The sequence below is a fragment of the Anopheles marshallii genome, chromosome 2 (genome assembly GCF_943734725.1).
Source record: "Anopheles marshallii chromosome 2, idAnoMarsDA_429_01, whole genome shotgun sequence".
In the NCBI taxonomy this organism is placed as follows: Eukaryota; Metazoa; Arthropoda; class Insecta; order Diptera; family Culicidae; genus Anopheles; species Anopheles marshallii.
In genome coordinates this window covers 77672948-77697993 of record NC_071326.1, presented here as the reverse complement: position 1 = coordinate 77697993, position 25046 = coordinate 77672948, and the positions used below count along the sequence as shown (strand labels likewise).

At 45.6% G+C, this 25046-nt stretch overlaps 1 protein-coding gene across 1 annotated transcript in view; it reads right to left on the bottom strand.

Moving 5' to 3' along the window:
* Window positions 1-19501, bottom strand: part of LOC128706686 (protein kinase C, brain isozyme-like) — a 59527-nt gene extending 40026 nt beyond the window's left edge. Inside the window, exon 1 of the mRNA XM_053801625.1 lies at window positions 19320-19501. Coding sequence (XP_053657600.1) covers window positions 19320-19501 — 182 coding nt within the window. The remainder of the gene's footprint in view (window positions 1-19319) is intronic.
* Window positions 19502-25046: the final 5545 nt, after the last annotated feature.

Here is a 25046-nt window from a genome sequence, read left to right as displayed (position 1 = left end):
ATTGCGAACCAAAACTAGAACGAATTGCTTGCTGTCTTCTGCTAGGTGGAAAAATCACGTGTTCCGCAAATGGTGCGAGCGCTGTATTGAGTCGTCATGCTTAGCAGCAACTCTTTAACATGTTCCAGCTGAATTTCCCGCTAGATTTCGTGACATGACAAACTGGCGTGGAACAAATGTCATTTGGCTATACAATGTGGATTGCTACGCTGTGGATATCCGATGTCGAGCCATGGGCTTCCAAAAGCTTTCCCATTAACGACCTGTCGACTCGTGCATTTGTATACGAAACCGTGACACGACTACAACACGTCATGTCACAGGAACTTAGGTTGTGTGTGTGTGTGTGTTTTTTTTTTGTTGCTATTTTTCTCCCCCACCTATCGTTTGTGTGCTACATGTTACGTAAACTTCCACTCAGACCTACCCGAACCCAGCTGATGGCGTAGGGTGTACGCCACCACTGAACCGTTCAGGCGTCGCCCTTTTGCCGACAGAAGCCGACAAACTGTTGCTGTACACGGTTGCGTATGCTCCGTAACACCGTTCCGGCCACCCGAAAAACCCCGAACCACGACGATCAGAATCTCATTTGCGTTGTGGAAGTTGGCTCTGTGGTGGCCAAGCCACAAACCGTACCGAAATCCCCTTCTTTTTTGCCCAACGTCCATCTTGGAAGAAGCGTTCGGAAGGAGGAAAGCTGGACGATAGTATGCAAAACCTCGTCCACTTCTTTGGGTTCTTAATGTAACGAGGTAGCATAAAACCGACCACAGTTTCGATGAGATGAAAGGCAACTCGATACTTTGAGGTTTTTGGGGAGTTGAAACTGTGTTGGTTTTTTTTTCTCTTCCATTCGACATAAACATGGCCTACCTCAAAACCGATGCACAGGTGGAAGATGGAATGGGGTACACCCGAGCAGCAAAGTATGTCAGGTGATTGTTTCAGATCAAAAACGTGGCTCCAAAACACATCCACTGTACACAGTGTTCGATGGGCTGGATGTTCACTAAACAATCCCCGGAACCAAAAGGGGGGGGGGGGAAACATCAGCACCAACCAGCACACGGTCATTTTCTGATCAGATCCGCTCATCAAAATCCAACCTCAAACTCACACAACAAACAAAAAACACCAATACGCAGAGGGCAAAACAGATGAGATGAAAAGCCCTGCCGCTCTGGGAGGAATGGGATGAAAAGCTTGTCGAACCAGGACCATGACCATCCAACCAGGGCACCCAGAGCACGATGGAAATAGAATATCTGCCCCGCGCTTTTTCGACTTATGGGAACCGGTCCTCACCAATGAACCGGGTTAGATCCGCAGCAAAAACCAGTGCTGTCCTTGTGATGAGAAGTTTGCCTCTGTGTGTGTGAGTTTGTTTTTTTTTTTTGCTGTGCCACCAGAACATGATATCCAATCCAGCAGCGTTATTTCATTCCTGTGACTGAGCACAAGCTATTTCCATATCGCTCCACCATCGTGTTTGCCATTTAAGGCTCCACCAACCACCCCCGTCATGTCAGCTCCTTCCATCGCATGAGCCGTGGCAGGAGAGCAGTCCAACATCCAAGGGCATTCGAGATCAAAGGGGCTAAAAATAGAAGGCACGACACAAAACCATGTCTTAAATCATGGAGCAACACGACACGGAGCACGGGAAAGGGCTCGACAGGCAGAACAAAATGGTATGTTAGTAGTAATAACTTAATATCACTTCAACTCTTCCATTTGTTGCTTGGAATATGAAAAAATACCTACCATTTCTCCACCCCTACAAGAAATGCTGGAACTCCGTTTCCCAACTGATTGACCCCCAGCAACAAGCCGACCGATTCTCGTTGTAGCACTGTAATTGCAAACCCACAACGGTGGCACACCTAGCTTCTAAATCGGTTTCGATTACTCTAGCCATTACTGGCACAATTCGAGCTCCGATCATCTCGCCCAGAGCGTTTCCCGCATCTCTTCCCCGCCACACCGCCACCCAACGGGCCTGGGGAGGGGCACATTCAACCAAATTGATTACTGATACCGATCTTCAGTAGGACGGTTCCCGACTCGATTTCGGGTACTCGATAGCTATGATTTCCCAGCCGGCAAACTCCACTCCACTCCACAATCACGGCACAATATCCGAACCCACCACTAACCGGGTACGTAATCTAAATCTCAAGCACTTTCTTGATTTACCGGTTTTTGTGCAAAATCGGGTGACATCCTCCAAGTGGGTTTCGAGTGGGCTGCAGTACTTGAACGCGGCTCGATTCCACAATCACCGATGCTGAAGCTGGCTGAACCATGCCAAATCAAATACACACCTCCACACCCGATGGGCTGGCGGTAGAGGGTGCGGGAAAAAAGCGTCACATGATATCGAATTCTCCGCAACTGCTCGCTTTTCCTGCCGGAAGCCCTCACTCGCGGAATCCGGAGCAGTTCCAGCCAAGGAGGGAAGTCTGCCAACGGTGCACCAGTGGAGTAGGTGAAAAAACGATTCAAGATAATTCTAATGAATTCCTAACAAGTCACCGGCTTCTTCTGCAACTCGGACAATGGGATCGTGCTGTTGGAGCAATGCTCGTATCCATCCCCGTAGTGAGCAATGGCACGCTCGTACGCTCGTAAATAAACGAAACTTTCAGCACATGAATGATGGTTTGATGGTGGTTGACGAAAGGCAGCATCCCATCGTAGGTGGTACCAATTTTCCACCAGTATCTCTCATCCTGCACGGTCAAGAATTGGAAGATACCCATTGAATGGTGTTTGTGTGTCCTCTTTTTTTTCTTCAAGGAACGGTCTTCAAGGAACAAGGACGCTCTCCTTGTTTTTTTTTTCTTCAAGGAACGGTAAACATTTCATTATCATCGGTATTCCAGAATATACCGGAACGGACTCATTTACCGAGGCAAACATCTTGCCCGGCTCGGTCACCCAAGAAGCAAACCGTTCGGCAATGAGCTTGAGGAATTTGCGTTCCCATGCACCGTTTGTGTGCGTCCGAAGAAAGGCCCGCACGACGGTCAGTCGTTCAATCCCTGCCGTACAGTACGAGAGAATGTTGTTTGGAATTTTCCATCAACGTGCTATTTTGCTGCTGCCTTATCCTTTTCCGGCAGATGGAACGAAGCGCCCGATGCGAAGCAGAGTGTACCGGCTGGGAACGTTCGCGAGATTTATCTGTGCCGTTTGTAACATGCTGACGGGAGTGCCGAGCAGTGGAGCGGAGCAAAAAATCTTGTTCAGTCCACCAGCTAGATAGTCAGCCGATAGCAGTTCCACCGAACGAGCACAACAGGTTGCCCAAGCAAACCGAAGCAAAATCGGGCCGGAGAGGAATCTGATGCACGTCCGATTGTAAGGTGAGGTGTTCTCCTTTCCATACACAGACACATCTACTTCAACCACTAATGAGTAAAGGTATCAGTGTTTTTTTTTTCTTCCCCGAAATATAAAGGTCATCTCTCACGCACCGCTCCACCACAATCCATCTGTTGCCGCAACGGAGGAGAAAATGTCCTCATCTGTATGCCTGCGGACAAAACCCCACCGCCACATGGGACGTCTTTTCTGGTTTCATTCGGCCCGATAGCACCGCTCGATCGTCCCCCGCACCGTCCCCAAAATTGTGTTGTGAACCCACACGCAACATGCACGTGCGCTGGAAAACCGAAACCTACTCGCGAAAGGAAAACTACCGGCGCACAATCGTGGGCCCACTCTCCCGAAAACACTGCTAGGCGCTCGGTTTGCGACATCCTCGATGACCTTTATGCTCGTTGCGGACCAATATTTTCCGAGAAATGTTGTGCCGTTATTGCATTTAAATTTGACATTTACTGATGAGCGGATGAGCTAAAACAAAAACAAAAATTTGCCCCGCTCGAGAAGGTACTGGAGACGGCGCAACAACTAAAACAACAGCACCGAAAGACGAGCAAGAACAGGGAGTGTTGTCGGTCCCCACCCAGCAAGGCAAACCCGAAAAACACCTCCACAAATCGCGGAACAGCAGGAACGCAAAAGATTAAGATAAATAAATGGGGTAAACATAAATAAAAAGGATGCTCACCATCAACTCGGCTTTTTTTTTTGCTTTGACCCCACAATCTCCGCGAACCAAAATGAATCAAAGCAGAGCAGTTAGGTCCCTATTCGTCTGTTGCTTTATGCCCGAAAATGAAAACAACTCCTTCAGGGCACGTCGATTGAATTAATGTGTTTGTAATACAATCAAATCAACAGCGTGCCGAAAATGGCAGTAGAGAGTGAAAAGAGAAAGCATGGAAGATGGAAACAACATGTCACAACAAACGGCAAACATATAAAAGCGAAAAGAAATGAAGCTTTTCCCTAGATGCTGGAAGATGGTGGCAGCACAAAAAACATACACCACCACCACACAAACGCAACAAAAAAAAAAAAAAACATCATCATAAAATCCTTCGTTTATGAAGAAAAATGTTATTGCCCACATTCATCCTAATGTGATGCCCGGTTTGTCCGGGTTTTGTGTCATGCTTCGGCTGCCGCTGCGTGGCCTACACACAACTCAAGTACACATGCAGCTAGTTGAAACAAAGCCATCCATATTTCCCACCCTCTCGGTGGGGCGCATTACCCAGACCCGTGACGACCCGTGGGGAAAGCTTTGAGTAGGAAAAATGGCAAGCTACCGCGCGCCGCTTTCGGATAAATATCTGTTCGAGAAGGTTTTGTCATTCCGCATGCTTGCTTATTTACTGTTTTTGTTTGGTTATGTAGCGAAACACACAGACACACACAGACGCAACTCTCTGGTACGTCATGATGTTCCTTGCCCTGCGAAAGGTCAACCGACAGATTGAAAAGATGTCCTGCTGGGTGATGACGTCACTATTTGCCAACACCGAACTCTGTAGTTCGGCTTGATCTCAGCTTCAACTCACCCAATACATATATACCATCTTGCTCCCACACCACTCCCATGGTTGCCACCCGCTCGGGTCGGGATTTCGCACTAGACCACACTTTCGCTGCAATAAATCTGTGTGCACAACCTTCACGGATTGTACAACTTCGCACAGCGCGCAGGGAAATAACAGCACAGAGAAAAAAAAACAAGCAACTAAAAGCAACGGCCTCCTACGCTCACGGTGGAATGGATTTGGCGTGCAGTTTGATTGAGTGCCCCTGTGTGCGGCGGTGTCAGGCGAAAGAAACCTGTTGTTGCTGCGATTGCAGCAAACGTACGTTACGTTATCGATTGTCTTTCATATTTTGCGTGTTTTGCGCATTCTTGTATCTTCTTTTCAAACTGTTGAATGATTAATTCCTCACGTGCTTTAGAGTTCAGAGTGTGCTGTTGAGCCACCGTTACCTATGTAACGCTGTTGAATGAAGCGAAAATATTGACCCTGCTGGAGAAATGAAGAAAATTGTGGGAAGCTCTCGGTTCGGTGACTTCATTTGTTCGTTTTGATTGCAATTCATCCCTTTCCGTACCGTCTTTAAAACGCCATAAACAGACCAGGGTTGACGAGATCCGTCTGTCTCATTAGGTGACTCAACCACCGAAGTCTGGAGAATGACATTATGAGGTTAAAACGCTGGCAGGATTCCACGCTGATTGACAAATATCAAAATGAAGCATTTTAATAAGATGTCCGACGTTGATGAGGTTATGTTTCCAGTGTTCTAGAGCTGAAAACAAACACTGTCGTCAGGATAATGGACCCCGAAAATCATCTCAGAGCACTAAATCTGCCCGATTATTGCCAACAGTTTGCCTTTACTGTGTAGATTCCGAACCAAAATCCTCAAAGATCTTACAGTTTGGCTATTCTACAGCTTATGAAGGTAGTGGTCGGTGGTGATTTCTCCATTGTTTTCTCTCAGTATACTCAGTAAACATGTATGATGAATTAAACCACCAAACAGTACCGAAATTCTCACCAAAAAATCTATGCGAGTATTATTAAAAGGGGCAAATAAACAAAACATTACCACAAAAATAAATAATACCGAAACCTGTATGTTATTCGCTGTTACATTTTTTTTTGTTGTTGAAAATCCTTGAACTTCAAAAATCCAAACTCACTAAAATAGACAGTTCAGCTAAACCACACACATTATGAGCCATTATGTTTTTTTTTTTTGGTTCAAGTCCTAACGGCCTCTCCAACCTGTCCAAAAAACCATCGGTAAAGCCTTCGTTTTTCCGCTACCGACCATGGGCAATGGGGCCGAACACCCTAAAAGTGAATATATTTCCCCATTTTTCCGAAAAATTTACGCATGTGGTCAGTTCCCCGGTGGGTCACCTTTTCAACATTTCCCAACCATCATGTTTTTTTTTTCGGCTCTGTCGGCTTGTTGTTACCGTCGTTATTATCGGTTGTCAGCTAAAAAACCAGACCACCAGAGCGGATAGACAGATAGTGTAGCGTGCTCAAACCACCGGTCCGGTTGTACCGGGCTGTACAGATTGTTGGACATTTCGGTGATTAAGGTTTCTGACCTTCTGCTTGGCTCCGTTTGCAACCCGTACAACCCGGTACATTTTCGGCCCTTCCCTACCCACCTGTCCAGCGGTTAAACGGTGCGCGGTCACGGTGGACGCTTCCTGCCATCCTGCTTTGCGGTGTGATGGCCATTTTGTTGTAACCATCATTACGGTGCTCTAAGCTTTCCTCCTTCCTTGCACTTGCGCTACCGCAAGTTCAATGGGAATCGATCGGTGTGCTCTGTGGCTTTGTCTGCCATCGTTGGTGGGAGCTATCGACACACACACACGTACGAGCATACCCTCATGGGATGAGGCAATTTGGCCCTGAAATTTCGGTTGGTAGCACTGCTTCCGGTTAACCTGATCCTGGGGTAACTATCCCCTAAAGCCACAGGGCCTAGCAGCTGCGTATGTGGGCAGGGACGAGACCCATGCACGAGAAAATCAGATCACGGTATCAGACGTGGTCGTCAGCGGTGTGTTAGTGCCCCGGTCACGAATGGCACTGCAGGAGCACACACAACAACAGGCCGCGGTAAAGGTAAAGCCTATGGGCCCGGGCGAACGGTATCGATCTCGGCACGGTAAAAGGCTTTCGCCCTCGTAAATGGAGGCGCCCAGTCGGGCGTAAAAAATGCGCCCTCCAAGAATATGGTTTCGAGATGGTAGTAAAACCAGTAAGCTTCCCCTGGAGGAAATCACCGTGCCGGGGTTTTTCGGATCTGCTTCAGGTGCCGTCGCCCAACCTCCATGCAACCTAAACGGTCCCAGCTTTAACCGTTTATCGTTAAAAGCCAGCGAACAGCAGTGCCGCTAGCGTTGCAGGATCATCTTTACCTTTTCCTTGAGGGGTTTTCGAAGGGGCGAAGGTTCGAGGAGGGCTAGGAGGGAGATGTAATGATCCTGTGCGCCAAGATGGTACACGACGAGGGAAGCATTTGCGGTTGGAAGATATTTGGCTTTTCGATCGATAGGACCCTACCAACCCTGGCCGCGTCGCAATTTTTGGTGACCCGCACCGCACCTTCGCGCCAGATAAGGCGGAAGAGCGGGAAGAAGTTGGCGAGGCATTTTCATTACCGTTCAACTTTACCGTTCAGGCTACTGCACGGTACCCGATAAGAGTGCTGGTGAACGATGAGCGCTACGGTAATAAAGTTAATTTTAGGATCAACCACATGACTTCTGGTTGGGTTGCCTTTTTTTTTTTACTTGCTCCAATCGCTTCGAACTCAATCGAAAGCTCACCCATCCGTGCTGATGATTATCAATCTATCAGCGAGGCACACAACATTCGGCACACCTAATAAGCATGCCGCAATCTACGGTTATTGAAATCGAATTTGTGTACAATATTTTGGATGAGAACTTTGCGGATTTGCGGAAAATTTTGAATGAAATTAAACTTCCAGATGTCTGAGTTGTGAGGCGATGTGAAAAGGTAATGAGAGCATCGTTTAGACACTGTATCCACTAGATTTTATTTCAGAACTCCGTAAACTTCAAGCTTCATTGCTACATTAGTTGAATTCATAATACCCCAATTAATAATTCCGTTCTAGGGATCTAGTGAGCTACTATGAAGAATCACAAATCTTCCAAGAATAAAGATACACCCAGGATTTATAGAATTTCGGAGGTTCTTTTGAGACTTTTGAAGTTTGAACATTCATTACTGCATTACTTGAGGCCCTGATGAATAATCTATCTATCTTGCTATCTAGTGTTGAGTCACTATGAATCAAATCCGTTCAGAGTTAAAATTAATCTTTGAAATACATCAATGACTCTATATTGAATCTTTCAAATACATCAATGACTCTTTACCTCTGCTAAGAAGAATCAGAAATCTTTCAAGAATAAAGATACATTCTAGAACATCGGAGAGTCTGGAGAAGTTTGTCGTGTATTTCCTAAGATTAATAATTCCTTAAAAAGGTTTATGAATATATTGACTAGTCCAGTTCAATTTTTAATTCTTCAGAGATATTCAATGATCTCAGTTTAAAAACTAACGAAACTTTAAATATTTAATGATTTTAAGCAAGTTAAGATTCCTTAGTTGTTCAAGAATCTTTCAAGAATCGTTTCCTGATTCAAAATGCTCTTCAACAAAAGTTACACTTGAACTAAATCCCTTCAAAAGATTCCTTAAACACAACACCACCAGGATCACTCTAAAAATTCCTTAACGGTCAACGTATGAATGGGGTCTCCTTTCTTTCTTTTTTTAATTTAATCTAACTAATTTATATCCATGTCCCAAATATATTAATGTGCGTGCTTATTATGCAAATAATCTTGCAAAAAGGAAACAAACATTCGCTAGTAATAATATTTGCCCTCATCGACGGCAAACAAACCACCAATCAACGATTGACTTGCGCTACACCTACTGGTCGTGCGGGGTTAATTGATGGAAGATGTTACTCCGCTTGACGCTATTTATAGTCCTGGCCGTAGGACACACCCACACGGCATTGCCGAGAACGTATTCGCACAAGGTACCGCAGTGAAACCCGCAGATCCAGCCGGTGTGCGCTACTTTCATCTCGGGAATGGATAATGTATAATGAAATAAGATCCGACATTGATTAATATCCCCGGCCGAGCGTGTACCCTGCCGGCCGAGGCCACAAACGACGGCAAGTGAGTGTGGCCACGAGACTTATCGACCCCTTGGTGGTGGTTTTTTTTTATTCTTCTCGTTGCCTCCTGTAAAAAAAAAACCGGTGCAGGTGCTAATGGTGCTTTCCTCGTGCAGCATGGAAAACCTCGCCAGTGCACGGAGATAAGATAGCAAGATAGATCGTTCTGCCGGGTATGGGTGCGAGATTTCACAACGGTTGACAGGTTGGCTGGTGGTGCCTGGCCAAGTCTTTTCCCTCCTACTGAGCATTGGACTACTGAGCATCCAAGCGACTCCCGCTAATGTCTTCTTCAGCAGATACCGCAGAGCCTGTCCATCGATTTCCAGCGACAACCAGCGAGGGTCGTCAATCATGAACACGACCGCAATGTCATCCCCGGGGTAGATGGAACCGATTTCGGGTAAATGTCTTCCAGCGGTTATGCCAGCGCAGCGTTAGCGCAACACGTCGCTGACGTCAGACCGATACACTCGTGCGGAAATGCAACTCGCAACAAGGATGCACACTATCCCGCACGCGAAGAAATGGATGCCCGTGTCGAGGAGCAAACAACAACAACAAAATATCTCCCATAATCACGCCTCTTAATGTGTATCGAACGATCGAAGCGCAAGGTAGCACCGCAACTCAAGTGCTTGTTCGCTAGATTTAGATTGCGAGCAGCGTCCTCCTCGACGGCTGCACCGCTTACCCACGGAACATATCCCGCCGGTTGGCAATCACCATGTTCAACAGTTTAATTTGCCTGCTCGGCAAGGTTGAGGTCATCGGATTCACGGCGTAACCGGAAGCGGAGGCACAATCTCATCTCAACCGAAAGACAGCGCAGATGCACATACGGTGCGGCACAACAACAATCCACCATTTAGCCACGTCGACACACGGGAAGTTCCGGTACGGCAGAAACCAGCACCAGTTGTTCTGGAAACAAGGACAACGAATCCACCCTTCTCCGACGACACCCTTTTTTTTTGCCCGACGACGGGCTTGCACATTAAAATTGAGGTCAGCACGGTGGCATTGTGCTGCATCGTACTGCACCGTACTCACAACACACCGAGCAGACGAACCACGATAGAAACTGTGTAAAACTCGCCAGACCATTTCCGTCGTTTCCCGTTTATCGCCCCAAAAGAGGTTTGATAAAACTTTCCCCGAGGCCGGGCGTGCCACAAAAACCAAACTGTTAGCTCAGGTTTTAATGAACTTATCCCCAGAGCGACGGGCAGTGCGGGGAGTGGAAAGTTATTAAAACTTTTGCCACAACCCAACAAACGCCCGAACAAAAGGTGTGTGTGTCTGCTTATCGATTGATGATGGTTTTTGCTTTGGCAAGGCAAACGTTAGCTACTCGTTTCGAATTACCACACCTTTACTTTAGTGTTGTTGAATGTTGATACTTTTATAATGTGTAAACTCACTGTTTTCATTATCTATTCATTTTTATTGTGTCCCAAATAAATCAATCTCCAACGAACGTACTTAAACACGTTCCTTTTGTAACGTACATAGCATACTTTTAGGCGCACTATAAAAAAACAAACATTTGCTGACCTTAGAATTCGTTTAATTGCCTACCTTGTGGCGCAATAAAACATAATTTGCTTGCGGTAGCACTTATGCTTTCTCACCATCTTTCAGGAACCGCTAGCTCTAGCATGAAATATTCTACCAACGGTTTGATATGCCTCCGACTGGCCTCACGAAGCACGATGAAAAACGGCTGACCGAAAGCGTGCTACAGTGTCGATGGAAAATGGGGATATCGATTGCCTGCGCGGCAGACTTCAAGTACGACCCCGCTTCCCGACCATGGGCCTTCCAAAACAAAAACAAACAAAGCGAATGAAACAAGAGCGTTGCATCCACTGTTGGAAGGTTCACACGGGCACACACACACACGACCACATACGTAGCAATAGTCATCATGTTGCACTGTCCATTTCCGCTTTACTGTACGCTAGCGTGTCTTCCTCAATCCAACAACCCATCTGTTTGTTTCGGCTCTTCCGCAGCGGGAGAGTTTCCATGGAAAAGGACATTCAACGATGGAGAACATAACGCTTCTCGCTTCTTCGAAGCCGTGTAGCGCACATATGACCGGCTGCAATTTTGTACCTTGTATGTGTGTGTGTGTGTGTCTGTGTGTCGTACAAGCTCCACAAACAGGACACCGCATTCATTGAAAGGCCATTTAGCAAGAAGAACTTCTAACCAGCGATGCGATGAAAGCAAACGGGCGGGAGCGCCGAGAAGCCGGGAAAAACCTTGCTCCCGTGCAGAAAATTCCTTCAGTTCCGGGTACGCTCGAACCGACGGGGCAAGGTTCGCCCTTGCGGTACGCCACAAAAGCGACCACAATGTGCTACTGTGCTACATACTACGCCACCGCCAGAGATGACGATGGTCCGGATAATGGTTCCCAAGCCCCGGGGTCCATCCCGGGTTTGCAAGAGAGAAGCAACAACAAAAAAAAAACCCTCGTGTGGACATCACACGTACCGTGCAGAAATCACCGAACCAAAGGGAAACACTGCTACACTTTTGTTTTCGGAAAATTGATTTGATGCTTCACTGTCAGTTCGTTGGGGTCGGTTGTGTAGTTGGCTGGTGGCTGTTTGCCGTCTATGCCATTATAAATGCCCAGCACGGGGCCCAGCTTTCGGCCCGTTTAGAGGACGCCTTTTACTCCTTTCTTTAACGTCCGATCCTGTTTTTTTTTTTTTGTGTCATCTGGCCTGATAAAGCACCATCGTGAGACATGATCCACTTCCACTTCTTCACGTTTTCGGGCGTAACGGACAGCATCGGTAGAATGTGTATTGTGGCCGGTTTGCCACCCATCCACGTCGCTTACTGGAGCACGTACGGCCACCAACGAAATATTGACGCTGCGAGCTTTTTGCTGTCAATACTCTATCCCTTCTGCTGAATGCGACAGGCAGCTGTAATGTTTTCACAGTTTCAGAAACGGACGTATTTTTCTTTGTTCAGCTTGTAACGGTGGTCAGGGTAGTGCAACAGTGTATTCTCTTTATGGCGAAAAAAAAAAGATAACAATGGAAAGGCATCTGTTCATTTATGCAAGCCACAGAATTTCAACTTTTCAGGATGGTAAAACGAGCTGTATTAAACTACTTCTCGTGAATTAGTTAAGTTTTTCTCCCATTCATTGTTGTTGATTGGTGTAAAAAAAATCATCAAGTTTGTCTACTAATTATTATTTTTTAGACTTCTTCATCCATCGAACCCATATGAGAAGATAGACTGCTTTAAATTTTACTCATAATACTGGATCTCCAACCGCTCCCACCAAATACTTTCGACTACTAAATTTCGATTGTGCAGAGGTGGGGTGACCAAAATGGGTTAACTTCAAGACATTTTCCATTTATTAAAAAAAATGGAAAAACATCTTTTCATTCATGCAAACCATAGAATTTCAACTTTTCAGGATGGTAAAACGAGCTTTATCGAACTACTTCTCGTGAATTAGTTAAATTTTCCTCCCATTCATTTAATAATGTTAATAACAAACAGTTGGGAGTATTTACTAATCATTATTTTTTGAGACTATTTTGGCACTCGAATTCATGTGAGAAAAGATATTTGAGTTTAGCTCATAATAAAGGATTTTCTGCCGCTCCCACCATATACATTCGACTACTAAATTTTAATTGGGCAGAGTGCAAATGGGCCAACTTCATGACATTTCTCACCTATTTTAATTAGAGACTAAGTCTTTGGCATCATGTGGCTGCTGTAGCACAAACAGTATCTCGTCCGGAAAAACGAAACGCTAGACTCCCGCTCTAAACAAGGAAAATTTAACCTTCTACCTCTTTGTGATGATCCCTCGGAAAGAACAACAATTGACAGAAAGTTTACACCTTGCAAATTTTAAAGCGAGCATTTGTTGGTAAAACTGACAACATTAGCCGGAATCATACACTAAGCCAGTTCCAGGCTTATCCGCTCACAGCTCCCCATACAAATGGCAAGTTAAGCCTAGGACAAAAGGTGTATATTGTTTTCCTAATGAAAGCTTCGGCCAGATACTCGACAAAAGTTAAAACAAAGAAACAAACAAAGAAACATTAAAATCAAATGTTTTATATGACAAAGTAAAGTATTTTAGACCAGTTTTACACGTTTTGTTTAGATTTTGTGCTATAAATTAATTCAGCTGTCAAATTTCTAAACACCGCGTATCTCCTAATCCACGAATAAGAGGAACCGCGTATCTCTGGGACTGCCTGTATTTTTATAATCAGATTTAGATATTGTTTCAAATGAATTGAATTTAAAGTTAACTTTCGTAACTTTGATCGATTTTTCTCAAATTTTATTCAAGAAAGACGGCCAAGCCGTATGTCTACAAACTTCAAACGCACTTCCCAATTATCACCTGTTTTCCCGAGAAATACTCGAAAATTCTTTGAATTCCTACCACAAACTCATTCCATTGCGAATGTCCCCAAATAAAGCCAACTTGAAGCACGAGAAATCACTGGCAATTGAAACAGTCCCCAAGAAAACAGCAATATAATTCACATGGTTTTTCGTCCGAACAGTAAGCATCCAACAGAAAGTAACATCAGAAATACTCATCTCCTTCTTTACAGCGGCACAGAAAACATCCCCGAGTAGCAGGGCCACTGTTGAGCCCTTTTTGGTTGGCCTTTGTCTTTGCGTTGCCCATGCCCAGCGATAATTTCATTCGCTTTGCTTCACAATAACCACCCCTTGCGCCCCTTCTCCCCTCCCGCTTCGGTAGCATCTTGTCTTGTCACTTAGCATCCGGACCGGGGCAACCTTTTTCCTTTTAAATGTCGTCCGTTTAAGCATGAGGCTGACATTTTATTCAAATCATTTCGCTCGTTGCGATGCTTACTTTCATTTAGCGTCTTCGATTGCTTTTTCATTTTTTTTTTTTTTCGTATGTCCAATTTGCAACTTGCAGCTTGACCATTCAACTTGTTTCATTGCAGTGCACCGTTTCGCGTCGGTTTATAACCCGCCGTTTACATGCTGTTAAATCATTCTTGCAATTTTTGGCCCCCTTTTACGGACCACGGTTCGTGACGAACGTCACCCAACTCGAGCCCTTTCGATGCGGTTTTTGCATTAGCGCTTCCACAGTCCCTTTTTTGGGGAGATGGGACCGTTTTTTTTTTCTTTATCTGCACATTAAACTACTTTTCAATCACAAGTTGTGCCTGTAAACCTTTTACAAGCGAATGGTTTTCCCCCGGCATGTCACACGTTTAAATGGATCGTAAAACGAAACATTTGCAGCAAAACAAAAATAAACCTTCATGCAAGCAGATCCAGCACTGCCCAACGCTAGTCAAGCACGCTTTTATTGTGTGCTTTTAATTCATTTCCAAAACTGTCCAACCAAACCGCCAGATGACGGTGAATTGTAATGAGTTTTGTCGTGCACTTGTTGATATTGTTCACCCGGCAAAAGCCTCCTTACAAGCGCGCCGCATCAAGAAATCGTCGAAAACCGAACAAATTCCCACCCCGCACCGGAGGTCGCGCACGGTGCAATCGGCAATAAAGACCAACCTGACAGGGGGACAATAAAACGCCCACCAAGCGTGTGTCCAGAATGGTGCCGGTGCGATGCCAAACCATCGTGATAAGGTGAAAAATGAATTAAATCATTCGAATTAACACGGGACACTGGAGTGTCTTGTGCCCGTAGACGAACACTGTATACGTAAAGTGATGCTTGATCACACAACCATGGACGTGGATCGCTAGCTGTGAGCGGGAAAAGCGATTTACTGCACGCTCTCCAAGAAGAATAAGCATTGGGAAATAGGGCAGACTCGAGACATTCGCAACATTCGAACAATTCTTGAGCCATTCACCCAACAAGAGTTACAAACATCCTCCACAATTATATACAACATATTTACACCCTTCACGCCATCAATAGGCGAACAAAAGCAATCAATATGCAAAATGTGCAGAAGAAACACGTACAACTGCACACACACACACAAACAAAAACGCAGAACGTTGGCTAATGTGCTCGTGGCATGCAACGGTGGCAAAAGAGGGAAGAAAAAAATCCACTCCACTACGCCTCAAATCCCTTTTGAATAATGAACCAAACGGGCATAACAATATATGTGTATGTACACGGTAATTTCACCGTACGCCAATAGCGGTGTGTAACGGGTGTGCTGTAACGGGCGGAAAGCAGGAACTTATTTACACATACCAACACATACGTGCCGTACGCGAAACTACCCCGAATGGCCATCATTAATTTATTTACTGGCCGTTCTTCCTCTTCACGTGTGCGCACCCCCGGTTTTGGGGGTGGATTTGCGTTTGGACACCCTGCGTTACGAACCGTCTCCCGTCCGGCACTAGGCGTTATGCTACTAGCCCGCTATCGCTCCAACGTCAGCTGTCACTTTGACAGATGATAGTAAACGCCTAAAGCTATGCAATGGTTTGTTATCTTTTTTGTCGCCTGTGCCACAAGACCAATACCCGGCCATACTTTACCGTACCGAATAATATTCGTCAATTCTTTCGTTCAGCTGCAGCTCGGGACGCGCTGAGCTGAAACAATTATGTGCTAATTAATGAAGCAATTACCGGCACACGGGGACGTGACACGCGAGCTTAATTCAATCGATTGTCGTTGATGGGAAAGCGCACAATGGGAAAAGTCTGGTGGACGCTACGCTGGCTGCACGGGATGCACAAACGAGGACCTTGCTGCTTTTTCGCTCCGTTCGTTTGTGTGTACCGTGCACGTGTGCGTGTGTTGAGTGCGATTCGCAAACCCCTTTTTTAGAAGCTGCGAAAAGCATTCTGACCATGTCACAGACGGGTACCCAACGCCTACCTGTGTTCTTGCACCCTTTTTATCGGGTGCTTTGGGGCGAGAAAATCGATATTTTTAATTACATCTTTCTGCTACACAAATACACAGAAAAAGAAACAACAATCTGTGCTGTGTCCAAAATCGAATACAAGGAAGCATGATTCGGGGTACCAAAAAAACAAGCGACAGCCGAACACCGTAAAGCACAATTTGATTATTTGCTGTGCTTTCGGGTTCGGCCGCTTGTCGGCATCATTAAGGTGATAATCACCCACTGTCATCTCTTGTTTGGCCCAAACTCGGTTTTTTTTCTCTGGTGGGCAAATGTTTGATTCGCTCATTAAGCAGAACACCCATCGGAGGAGATGCGTTGTCCGTTCTCATGCGATATTAACAAGAACATGTCATCGATTATACGATCGAGCTCATTTTGTCAGAATTGATGTCCAGCAACAAAGAAAACAAAAATGAGCTGTTAACAGTTGCTGACGAACAGCGAACGAGATGCGTGGTAACAGTTCGTGCAATAGCTATTGGTCGTAAAATGGACACAAACGGACACAAAATATGGTGCGCTTATCGAGAAAAATCTTGCGAGTAGCTGCTTTAGCACGAAACGCCTGCAAGTATGCAATCTCTGATATTAATATCACTTTTGATGGTGTACGGAGAACTTGATGACCTTTCGGTGACATATTCTTCCAAGTTGCGTTACGACCTTCAGTAGCACTCCTACATTTTCGATGAATTTATGGCAAAAAAAGATATTAATATTGCATACCTTCAGGCGGCCACTTCCAATATGTAGTAAAATTATATATGATTTAATATGTCCTAATGATTTTCTCGATTATACGCATCTCGTTTTCGCTTCAACAAGAAGAACTGTCATAATTAAAATAAATAAACATTAAATATATAATTCTGCAAAGCGAAATTGTACTCTCATGCACAACAATTTCGATTGGTTGAGGGCTTTTAGGTCAATTAAAAGCTCTTCCCAATTTGTTTTCCGTCCCGCTGACGTGACCAAGAAGGTAACCTCCGAAAGGCAAACCCTCTGCAATATCTAAGCCATTCGTTTTTACGTTGCATGGCTTCCGATTTGCCCATTATCGGATCAGCGTGACTCGGGGGATCGTTTCGTTCTGGTCGATACCGGCTACCAGGCTCCCTAATAGCTTTGGTTTGCTGCTTCTGCTGCTTGTCTACGGCTTCGACACTAGTGGGCGAAGAAGCGGAGCACACAGCAACAAAAAAAAAACAGCAGCAACGATGATTAGAAAACCACTAATTCGATAATAATCGTAGGCGTGGGCTTGAATTCAAAATTTAACAACGCTATGCAGGGCAGAATGGTTAAAAAAAGGAGCAAACGCTGCGTGTGTTTGAATAACCACCGTGAGTTCCATGTCTAATTGTTCACTCGGTGAGCAAATAATTCATCAGCGATGAATAGAATAACACGCAGCTTAAATTTTAATCTCACACCATTATTCATCGTCCCCCGCAAAGCAGCTACATTTGAATAGACTCGAGCACAAGATTGTTGATTTGTGCTAATAAACTCACGACAATTAATATGCCTCATTTATTCCATTTCGCGGCAACCCGAACCGAGAACCTTCTTCCCTCATTATAGTCACAAACTTTTTTTTATAAAAAAAAGGTAAGCTTCAAACGTCCAAAACCGTCGCCACCAAGTGCTTGATGGTTATGTCCTGCCAAGGGTGCCAGCCTGTTTCCCACACAGTAAGCAACACATTTAACACCACCGTTCTGCCACCATTACCCTATCCCCAAAAACCTTCAACCTGCCCGCCGTGTAACGCCGAGAAATCAACAGCATGCGTCGGCTCTACGGGAGACCAGCGCCTGTTTGCAACCTGCTGCTATGCCCCCAAAACGCTCCCGAAGTGATTTATTATCTTCCGACCTGAAATCTGCCGGGACGAGAAGCACGAGCCACAGCACGGGGGGTGAACAGACCCGACACTGCCCGCGGTAGGTGGGTGGTGACACTTTTCCCACTTCACTGAACACTAAGGCCACCCATCAAATACATTCCCACTCATTAGCTGATAACGGAACGGCCAACGGTACGCGTTAGGATGCGGGATCTTCTCGCAATGGAAAGACACATTTCCCACTGGCAACCGCCCGCTTTGGGCAGGAAAGGAGCAATAGGCAATTAAACCCGAAATCGATTTTCCGCCTCTCCATAAGGTGACAAGTGTCAGTTTATGGCTTTACGGCCATCTCATTCAGTGCGTTCGCTTATGGCACATTTTTTTTACGACCACCACGACCTCCATTTCAATCAAGCTGTAAATTAAAGTGTCATATTTTCGGTATGATCTATCCCGAAGACAGCAACGGAAGTCCCGCTGTACTTTGATTGACTTTTTGCGACTGAAGTTTAAAAGTTGACGTGTATCAGATTTTCTTTGGAGCACACTTTTTGGATTGGAAATTCGGGATTTTATGGCACACCATTATGGAGGACTATTAAAAGTGTCGTTAAGCGGGCGTTGGTTAATGACTTTTGAGTAACTGATTAAAACGATCCAGAAATGCGTGTCCGCCTGCTTCAAACAGCTGTAACACTGACATCCCGCCGACTTTCCGTTTTCCCGTTTTTCCCCCCTTATTGTTCCTAACGTCCGATGCTGTTCTACATGCTAGAAATCACACATCACCGTCAGGCAACGTTAGTACCATGACCTAAAACAATCTCATACCGACCAGACGCGCTCATTACCTCCGGCCCGAGTGGCACTAAACCATGATGAAGAAAATGTTCCAGTTGTTGGGGATCGGGTCTCACACAAACAAAAAACGTACTAACACGACTCGCAACAGTAATTATTACTGGCCCCGTACCGGGGGACTCCACCCTTACCAAAACCCGACATCCAAATCCCGGCATCCGTCCCCGGTAGCTGATTGTGCTGTGTTGCGCCGACTGAGACAATCACAAACAGGCGGAGACCTCGTCCAGAGTGGCCAGTGTGGGTTTGGACCGCGTGTGTACATGTTTTGCCCCACCATCACCGCTAGTGCCCTTCAGAGTTTTGCATATGAATCATAACACACGGCGGAACAGACCCTTAACAACTCGCATGGAACGTGAGCAACGTGATGTGGAAAGTCACACCGCTGCTGCACACTGGAGCGTACGCTTACTGAAGAACACAAGAAGTTCCAGTAAACCGCTAGCCATAATTGACACTAAATCGCCTTACCCTCCCCACGGCACATGCCAGAAGTATAAACCCCAGATAACCCGTTACGATGCGTTACGCTATTCACTTACCAAATGAAGTCCTTGCAATGGGAACAGAACGTTGGCTGCTTGAAAAAGCGCGGTATGAACCGATGATCCTTGACATTGTAGACGTTCTTCTTCTTGAGCGCACCCTTGCGTCCACGGTTCCGGAGCGCATTCTTGTTCTCCGCCTCCGGGATCTCCTCCAGCGTGTTATCGTCGTCCGCCATCTCTTTCACCACCGAGTCGACGGTTTTGTTTTGGTCCACTGTGTGCTGAGGGCACACAAAAGCACTACTTCTTTTGCCAAATTCACTCACCACACGGAACACACACAGTAGGCTGTGGCAAACAGTAATGGATGTGAGTAACGCTTCGCGCGTAACGCTTCCCCTGTAACGCAACCCGTATATCTCTGGCCCGTAATTGCACCCTTTTTGCACACTCTTGCTCTCTCTCTCTCTCTTTCTTTCCTTTTCGCACTATCGCTTTCTGCACCGACAGGATAAAAATCAAACGACACGCACCACTCTAACTTGGCGCGGTACTCGCGTTTTACTCTACTCTTGCGTTACTACCCCGTCACTACCTTCTCCTTTGCACACCCTTTGCGAGTGGCGCACTCAACCACACATCCACACACACACACACACGCACTAACACACACTGGTTTCTATGGTATGCTTGATTTTTTTTTTGCTTGCACCCAGCAGGTGTTTTTGCTCCGGGTTGTACACCGCTCGGGAAGACGAGAACGAACCTGACAGGACACTAGCTGGATACTAACACGCACCAAAACACTGACGCGACTCAGCAGGCCTTGCTAACGATCCGAACGACGGGGCACGCTCTCTTCGCTGTGGATAGCAAGAAAAAAAAAAGCAGGGAGAGAGAGAGAGTGTGTGTTTGAGAGTGTATTGAAATTGACACGCACTGTTTTGGAGCTCTGCTCCCATACAGCTGTAGTCGGGGCTGGAGAGCGAACAAGTGTACTGCTGTGTTGGAGCAGGACATTCGCATGGGGAGATTTATTTCGGCATTAATGTCCGCCTAACGCAACGCTCATCAACCACTGCTTGATTTATCCTTCGTCTCCTGCTTTTCATCCTAGCACTCTCAATCTCTCACTCGCACACACAGGAGACTCCTATCGAAATTCTTTCCACCATTGCTAGAGAAAATGTCTCCACAAAGCGAGAAAAATGGTATTAAACCCGAGAGAACCGAAACCGAAGTGTTTCGGTGTTCGCTCTTACATGCGGAATAGCTTATCGGTAAACTTGTGGAGCCAAGGAAAACAAACCGTTAACGGTGTGCTTTTTGCCTGAAGCGCAACAGTACATTGCTGTATACTACTACTATTACTACGACGACTACTAGTACCAGTACGCACCGATACCGTTGGAGGTAATTTACAGAAGCTGCCTCACAAACTCCATTTTGTGGCATCATCACCTTCTCATTGCAGGGCTCTCGAATCTTTCCAATAATTAATTATTCTTAATTAGTTCTTGTTATTCTACGTGGGAACAAAACAGCAGCGTAATGAGAAATCGATTACGCGAATGTCAAAAGTTTAATTGCCTGGTGGCATGAAGGAAACTCCCAATTGAACCCCATTTCTACTGGCAAGATAAGACGATTCGGTGCAGAAAATATATCTATTTATAAGGAAAACAGTCCCGCATTGTATTATGGATCGATTCAATTATTTTTCAATTTTTCTTCCCAACAAAAGCAATACTAACACAAACTAACTTGCAAGATAAATGTACCAAACCGGGCGGAGTGTGGGATCGGTTGCTAATCCTTTGCTTCTTGTTTGTGCTGTTAGAGTCCTTGGACGTCTCCTGCACGGTGACTGGGCGCTGGAGAAGACACAGATGCCGTCCACTCCCCGTGTGCCACTTGGATGGAGTTTTAATTGGAAAACTTCTGCCATGGTCAGTCTGCCAGGAAGCCCGGAGCCCGAAAAATATTACTACGGATTCCTCACCGTCCACTTTCGGTCAAATGACTGCCGTTTCAGAGTGTGTGCGGGCGAGCAAAGTACCGGGTTCTGACAAGTTCGAGTATGTTTAGACCAAACAGCGTACAGGTAGCGCGGCCACCTTGCACGAGAGCCGTTTTCACAAACGTGGACAACTAATTCAATTAAAGGACGCGTGTGTGTCGCGTCATGCCACCCTGTCAGCACCGATTGACGCCATTGCGAGAAGGGCAAATTTGCAGGCAAAATGGTGGACCCGTGTAGGAGTATGGGCACAATTTTTAAGGCCTCTTTTTTACAACGACAGCGAGAGCCCAGGTCGAATTAAAACCACCATTGCGTGGCTTCCTCCACGGACGGTCGGATTTCCAAGGCTTCCTTCCCGAGGTTGAAGGTTCCAGGCCCGGCCAGGGAACGGGGCCATTGGATGCACCCACAATCCATCGCCAATCCGCATTCTTTACACTCAAAATCAATTAACGGCACGTCAAGGTACGTCACAATGGATGACACTTTTAGCAAAGAAATTGCACTCTGACACTTAACCGCACTTACCGCTCTCGAACCAACCAACCAACTTCCGTTCTGAGCGCGTTACCCGGAATAAAATTAGACGTGAACGTTTCCAGCGTTTCTATCAATTTAATAATCTGCAACCGCCAACACACACACAGAGGTTGCTCGTAGTGTAGAATTCACGCTTGTCGCAAGTTCCCGGCACAATTAGCTGATACTTAGCTGACATACACCCACCCATACACGCCAGTATCCTCTCAATAGCTCTCACGCTTTAGCGGTGCGTTTCGAGATCAAAATTAGCGCACAAATTAATGCCGAAGCGGTGGTCGTGGATGAGGAGATTCATTTACAACTGATCACCACATCTGTACTTTACAGCAAGTAGAGGAGAAGATATAGCGAAGTCACCAAGAAGCGTAATGGCAGTCCAAATGTACAGTGCCATCTTCAAGTCCAGCTCGCATACAGATGCTAATTGGATGCCTCATGGTAGTCGCTTTAATTAGCAATAGGTGTAAAGCAATTTGCAAGCATATAATAAACAAGTGTTATAGATAAATCATTTGAATCGAGAAGGAGTTTTGGATTGCGTTTTAAAGATCCCGTGACAATCGTGAGAAACTGAATAAATCGCTGGAGCTCAGCAAGAATATGAATGGTTTATGAACCTTTGTTGCTGTTTTGAACTACAGCAAAGTAAAGTCGAATGAACAAAAGTGTTTAAAATTCGTCGCCTTGCCTAAAATCCTCAGTAAATTAAGTTTCAAGAATAGTTAAATGGAAACATTTTTTGAAGGCCATAAAGCTCCCCTTATTGTAAACTAATTAGCGTAAACAAACACCCCAATCACTAGCAATTTACGCATTAAAAATTAAAACTTTAATTAAAACTGTTGAATTCTTGAACACGACTGATAATAAAGTACGAAGTAGTCAACGAAGTAGCACGAAGCATCTTCACCAGCATCCCACTGCTCTTGGAAGTCTCCCACATTTCTCGCATTGTTGTCTCACTTTCTCTCACGCTCGCTCGCTTTACATTACTCTCACGGCATCACTCTCACTTGTCAACTGTGCTCAATACGGTATTTGGAGGGTCTCCTCCATGAGAGCCGAGCAAGATCAGTATCGGGAGATGCTGCGCGGGAATTGAACGGCTGCACAACGCCAGCAACAAACTAATATCGGACGGGATGGAACAGCAAACAAAACGAACACACAACAATCATGAGCATGAGATTTTTCTTCCTTCCTTTTTCGTTGCCTTCCCCTGATATGCGGCTCTCATCCACCGTTTCTGTAATTTTTTTTTTTTTCGTTACTCGCTCTCCACACTTGAAGGCGAAGTGGTCGCCCGTCTCCACATGCGCTTCACCGCGTGTCTTCACAATTCAATAATGCGTTTCTTCGCTGCTACACTTCTCGCCTCGCAGTGTGGAGAGTTGGCCAGCATAGCACAACGTGCGAACGTCGTACGGTTCTCGATATCGGTCAGCCCGTTTTACGGGGGTTCTCTCGTGGTTGGGTTGTGCTGTGAAACTGGACAACGTACTTTTATTTTTGTTTTAAAATGTAAGTATTGTTTTCTTTTCCTCATTGTGTGTTCTCTTGGATCTCCGGAAGTCAAAAATACACAACAACGTTAGCAAAAGGCGAGGACTTTTTTAAGGGGATTTTGGCGGACACAAATGTCGCGTAAATGCGCGGGTGCACGATATTCTCAGCCAAAAAAAAAAAACAAACTACTCAACTATACAGCCTCCCCTTTTGCTCTGCCGGTCGATAACGCGTTTTCCCCATTTCCGCTCGCAAATTAGATTCGTTCTCTGGGCCGTACCCCTCCCCTCCCGCCCAACAACAGAGCACCGTGTTTTGTTGCGACAGCTCGCTCTCAGTTCGGCGCACCGTTTGACATTTGAAATGGAGATTTTTCTGAGCTTTATTGTGTGCGCTTTTTGTTTCTGCCTGGTTTGGGCTGCCTGCGACAGAATGCGGACGCAAAGTTTTGCTTGAGTTCTGTTCTGCCTACCACCTGCGACTCCTCCAAACTCCGAAAACGTTTCTTCATTCCGGTGACAGAAAAAAAAACACCCGCAACACACACGCAAACACCGAGGCAACCGCCCGGAGAGCACAACACAACACCGGAGCATTTCTAGGTCAAAGTTGGCTGGGTTCGGGTCAGGCATCAACATCAACATCTTAAGACACAACAACCCCGCATCGGTTTGGACAACGCGAGACATTTCGCCTTCCGCCAGGGTCACCATAGCGACACAAACACGCACAGCCCCAAAAAGCACACACCTTCACGAGCCGGCAGCACACACGCGCGCAACGCACACACACGCTCGGGAAAAACTGGTGGAAAAGCACAACTCGCTGACTCGCACTGGCTAGCGAACCGAACCGAACGGCATTACAAATCAGATTGATTGTGGTGAAGTTTGCCTCTTTTCGCTGCTCACTAGCGGAGAATTCGGTACGGTATCCAATGCAGGGTTTTTCGGTCGCATTGCTGCTAATTTCATTGAGTAAGAGATTCGCTTTCCTGATGTTGAACAAAAAAAAAATTTATATTTGTAATGTACTCTCCTAGTGTCTCTTTCAACGCTCCACTAGACCTTAGATGCAACAGTATCACAAAAGTATTGTTTACGCTACTTTTTAAGCGAAAAATACCTGTCAATAGTTATGTCTATAGTGAAATATACTCTATAAGTGAGTTAAATCTTACCAATAAGTCATTTAAAACGAATTTCGAAAAGAGCTGTTCTAACTGATTTAGTACTACTACGTGATCATAGGAGTCAAAATCATGGCCCATTTGAAGACTATTATCAAATTCCGACAAAAATGCTTATACGTATACAGGAAAGGGGAGGAGTAAGGAAGGGGAAGTCCTCTCAGTCATCAGTATTCATATATGTACCACCAGTTATACTTGTTAACCCCCATCTGACAACTTTTTTTCGTTTCGTCTCATTTGAAGGGATTCGAAGCAATCCCCCCCCCCCCCCCAACCCGTCAGCAATATCAAAATTTGATCATGACCCCCTTCCTCGGTTGAACTTTTTTTTTTTTTAAGGGCTCCAACTATCTTTCCGCTCGGTGCCTCCTAGGGGATTGATCCGCCACTGACTACAACGTACACACGATGCTGAAATTGTTTAAAACAGGAACAAACCTCACTAACCAGCGCTTCTTCATACGAACCCTGCATTTTACGCATTTTTTTCTCCCCATTTCTCTCTGAGTTCGATGAA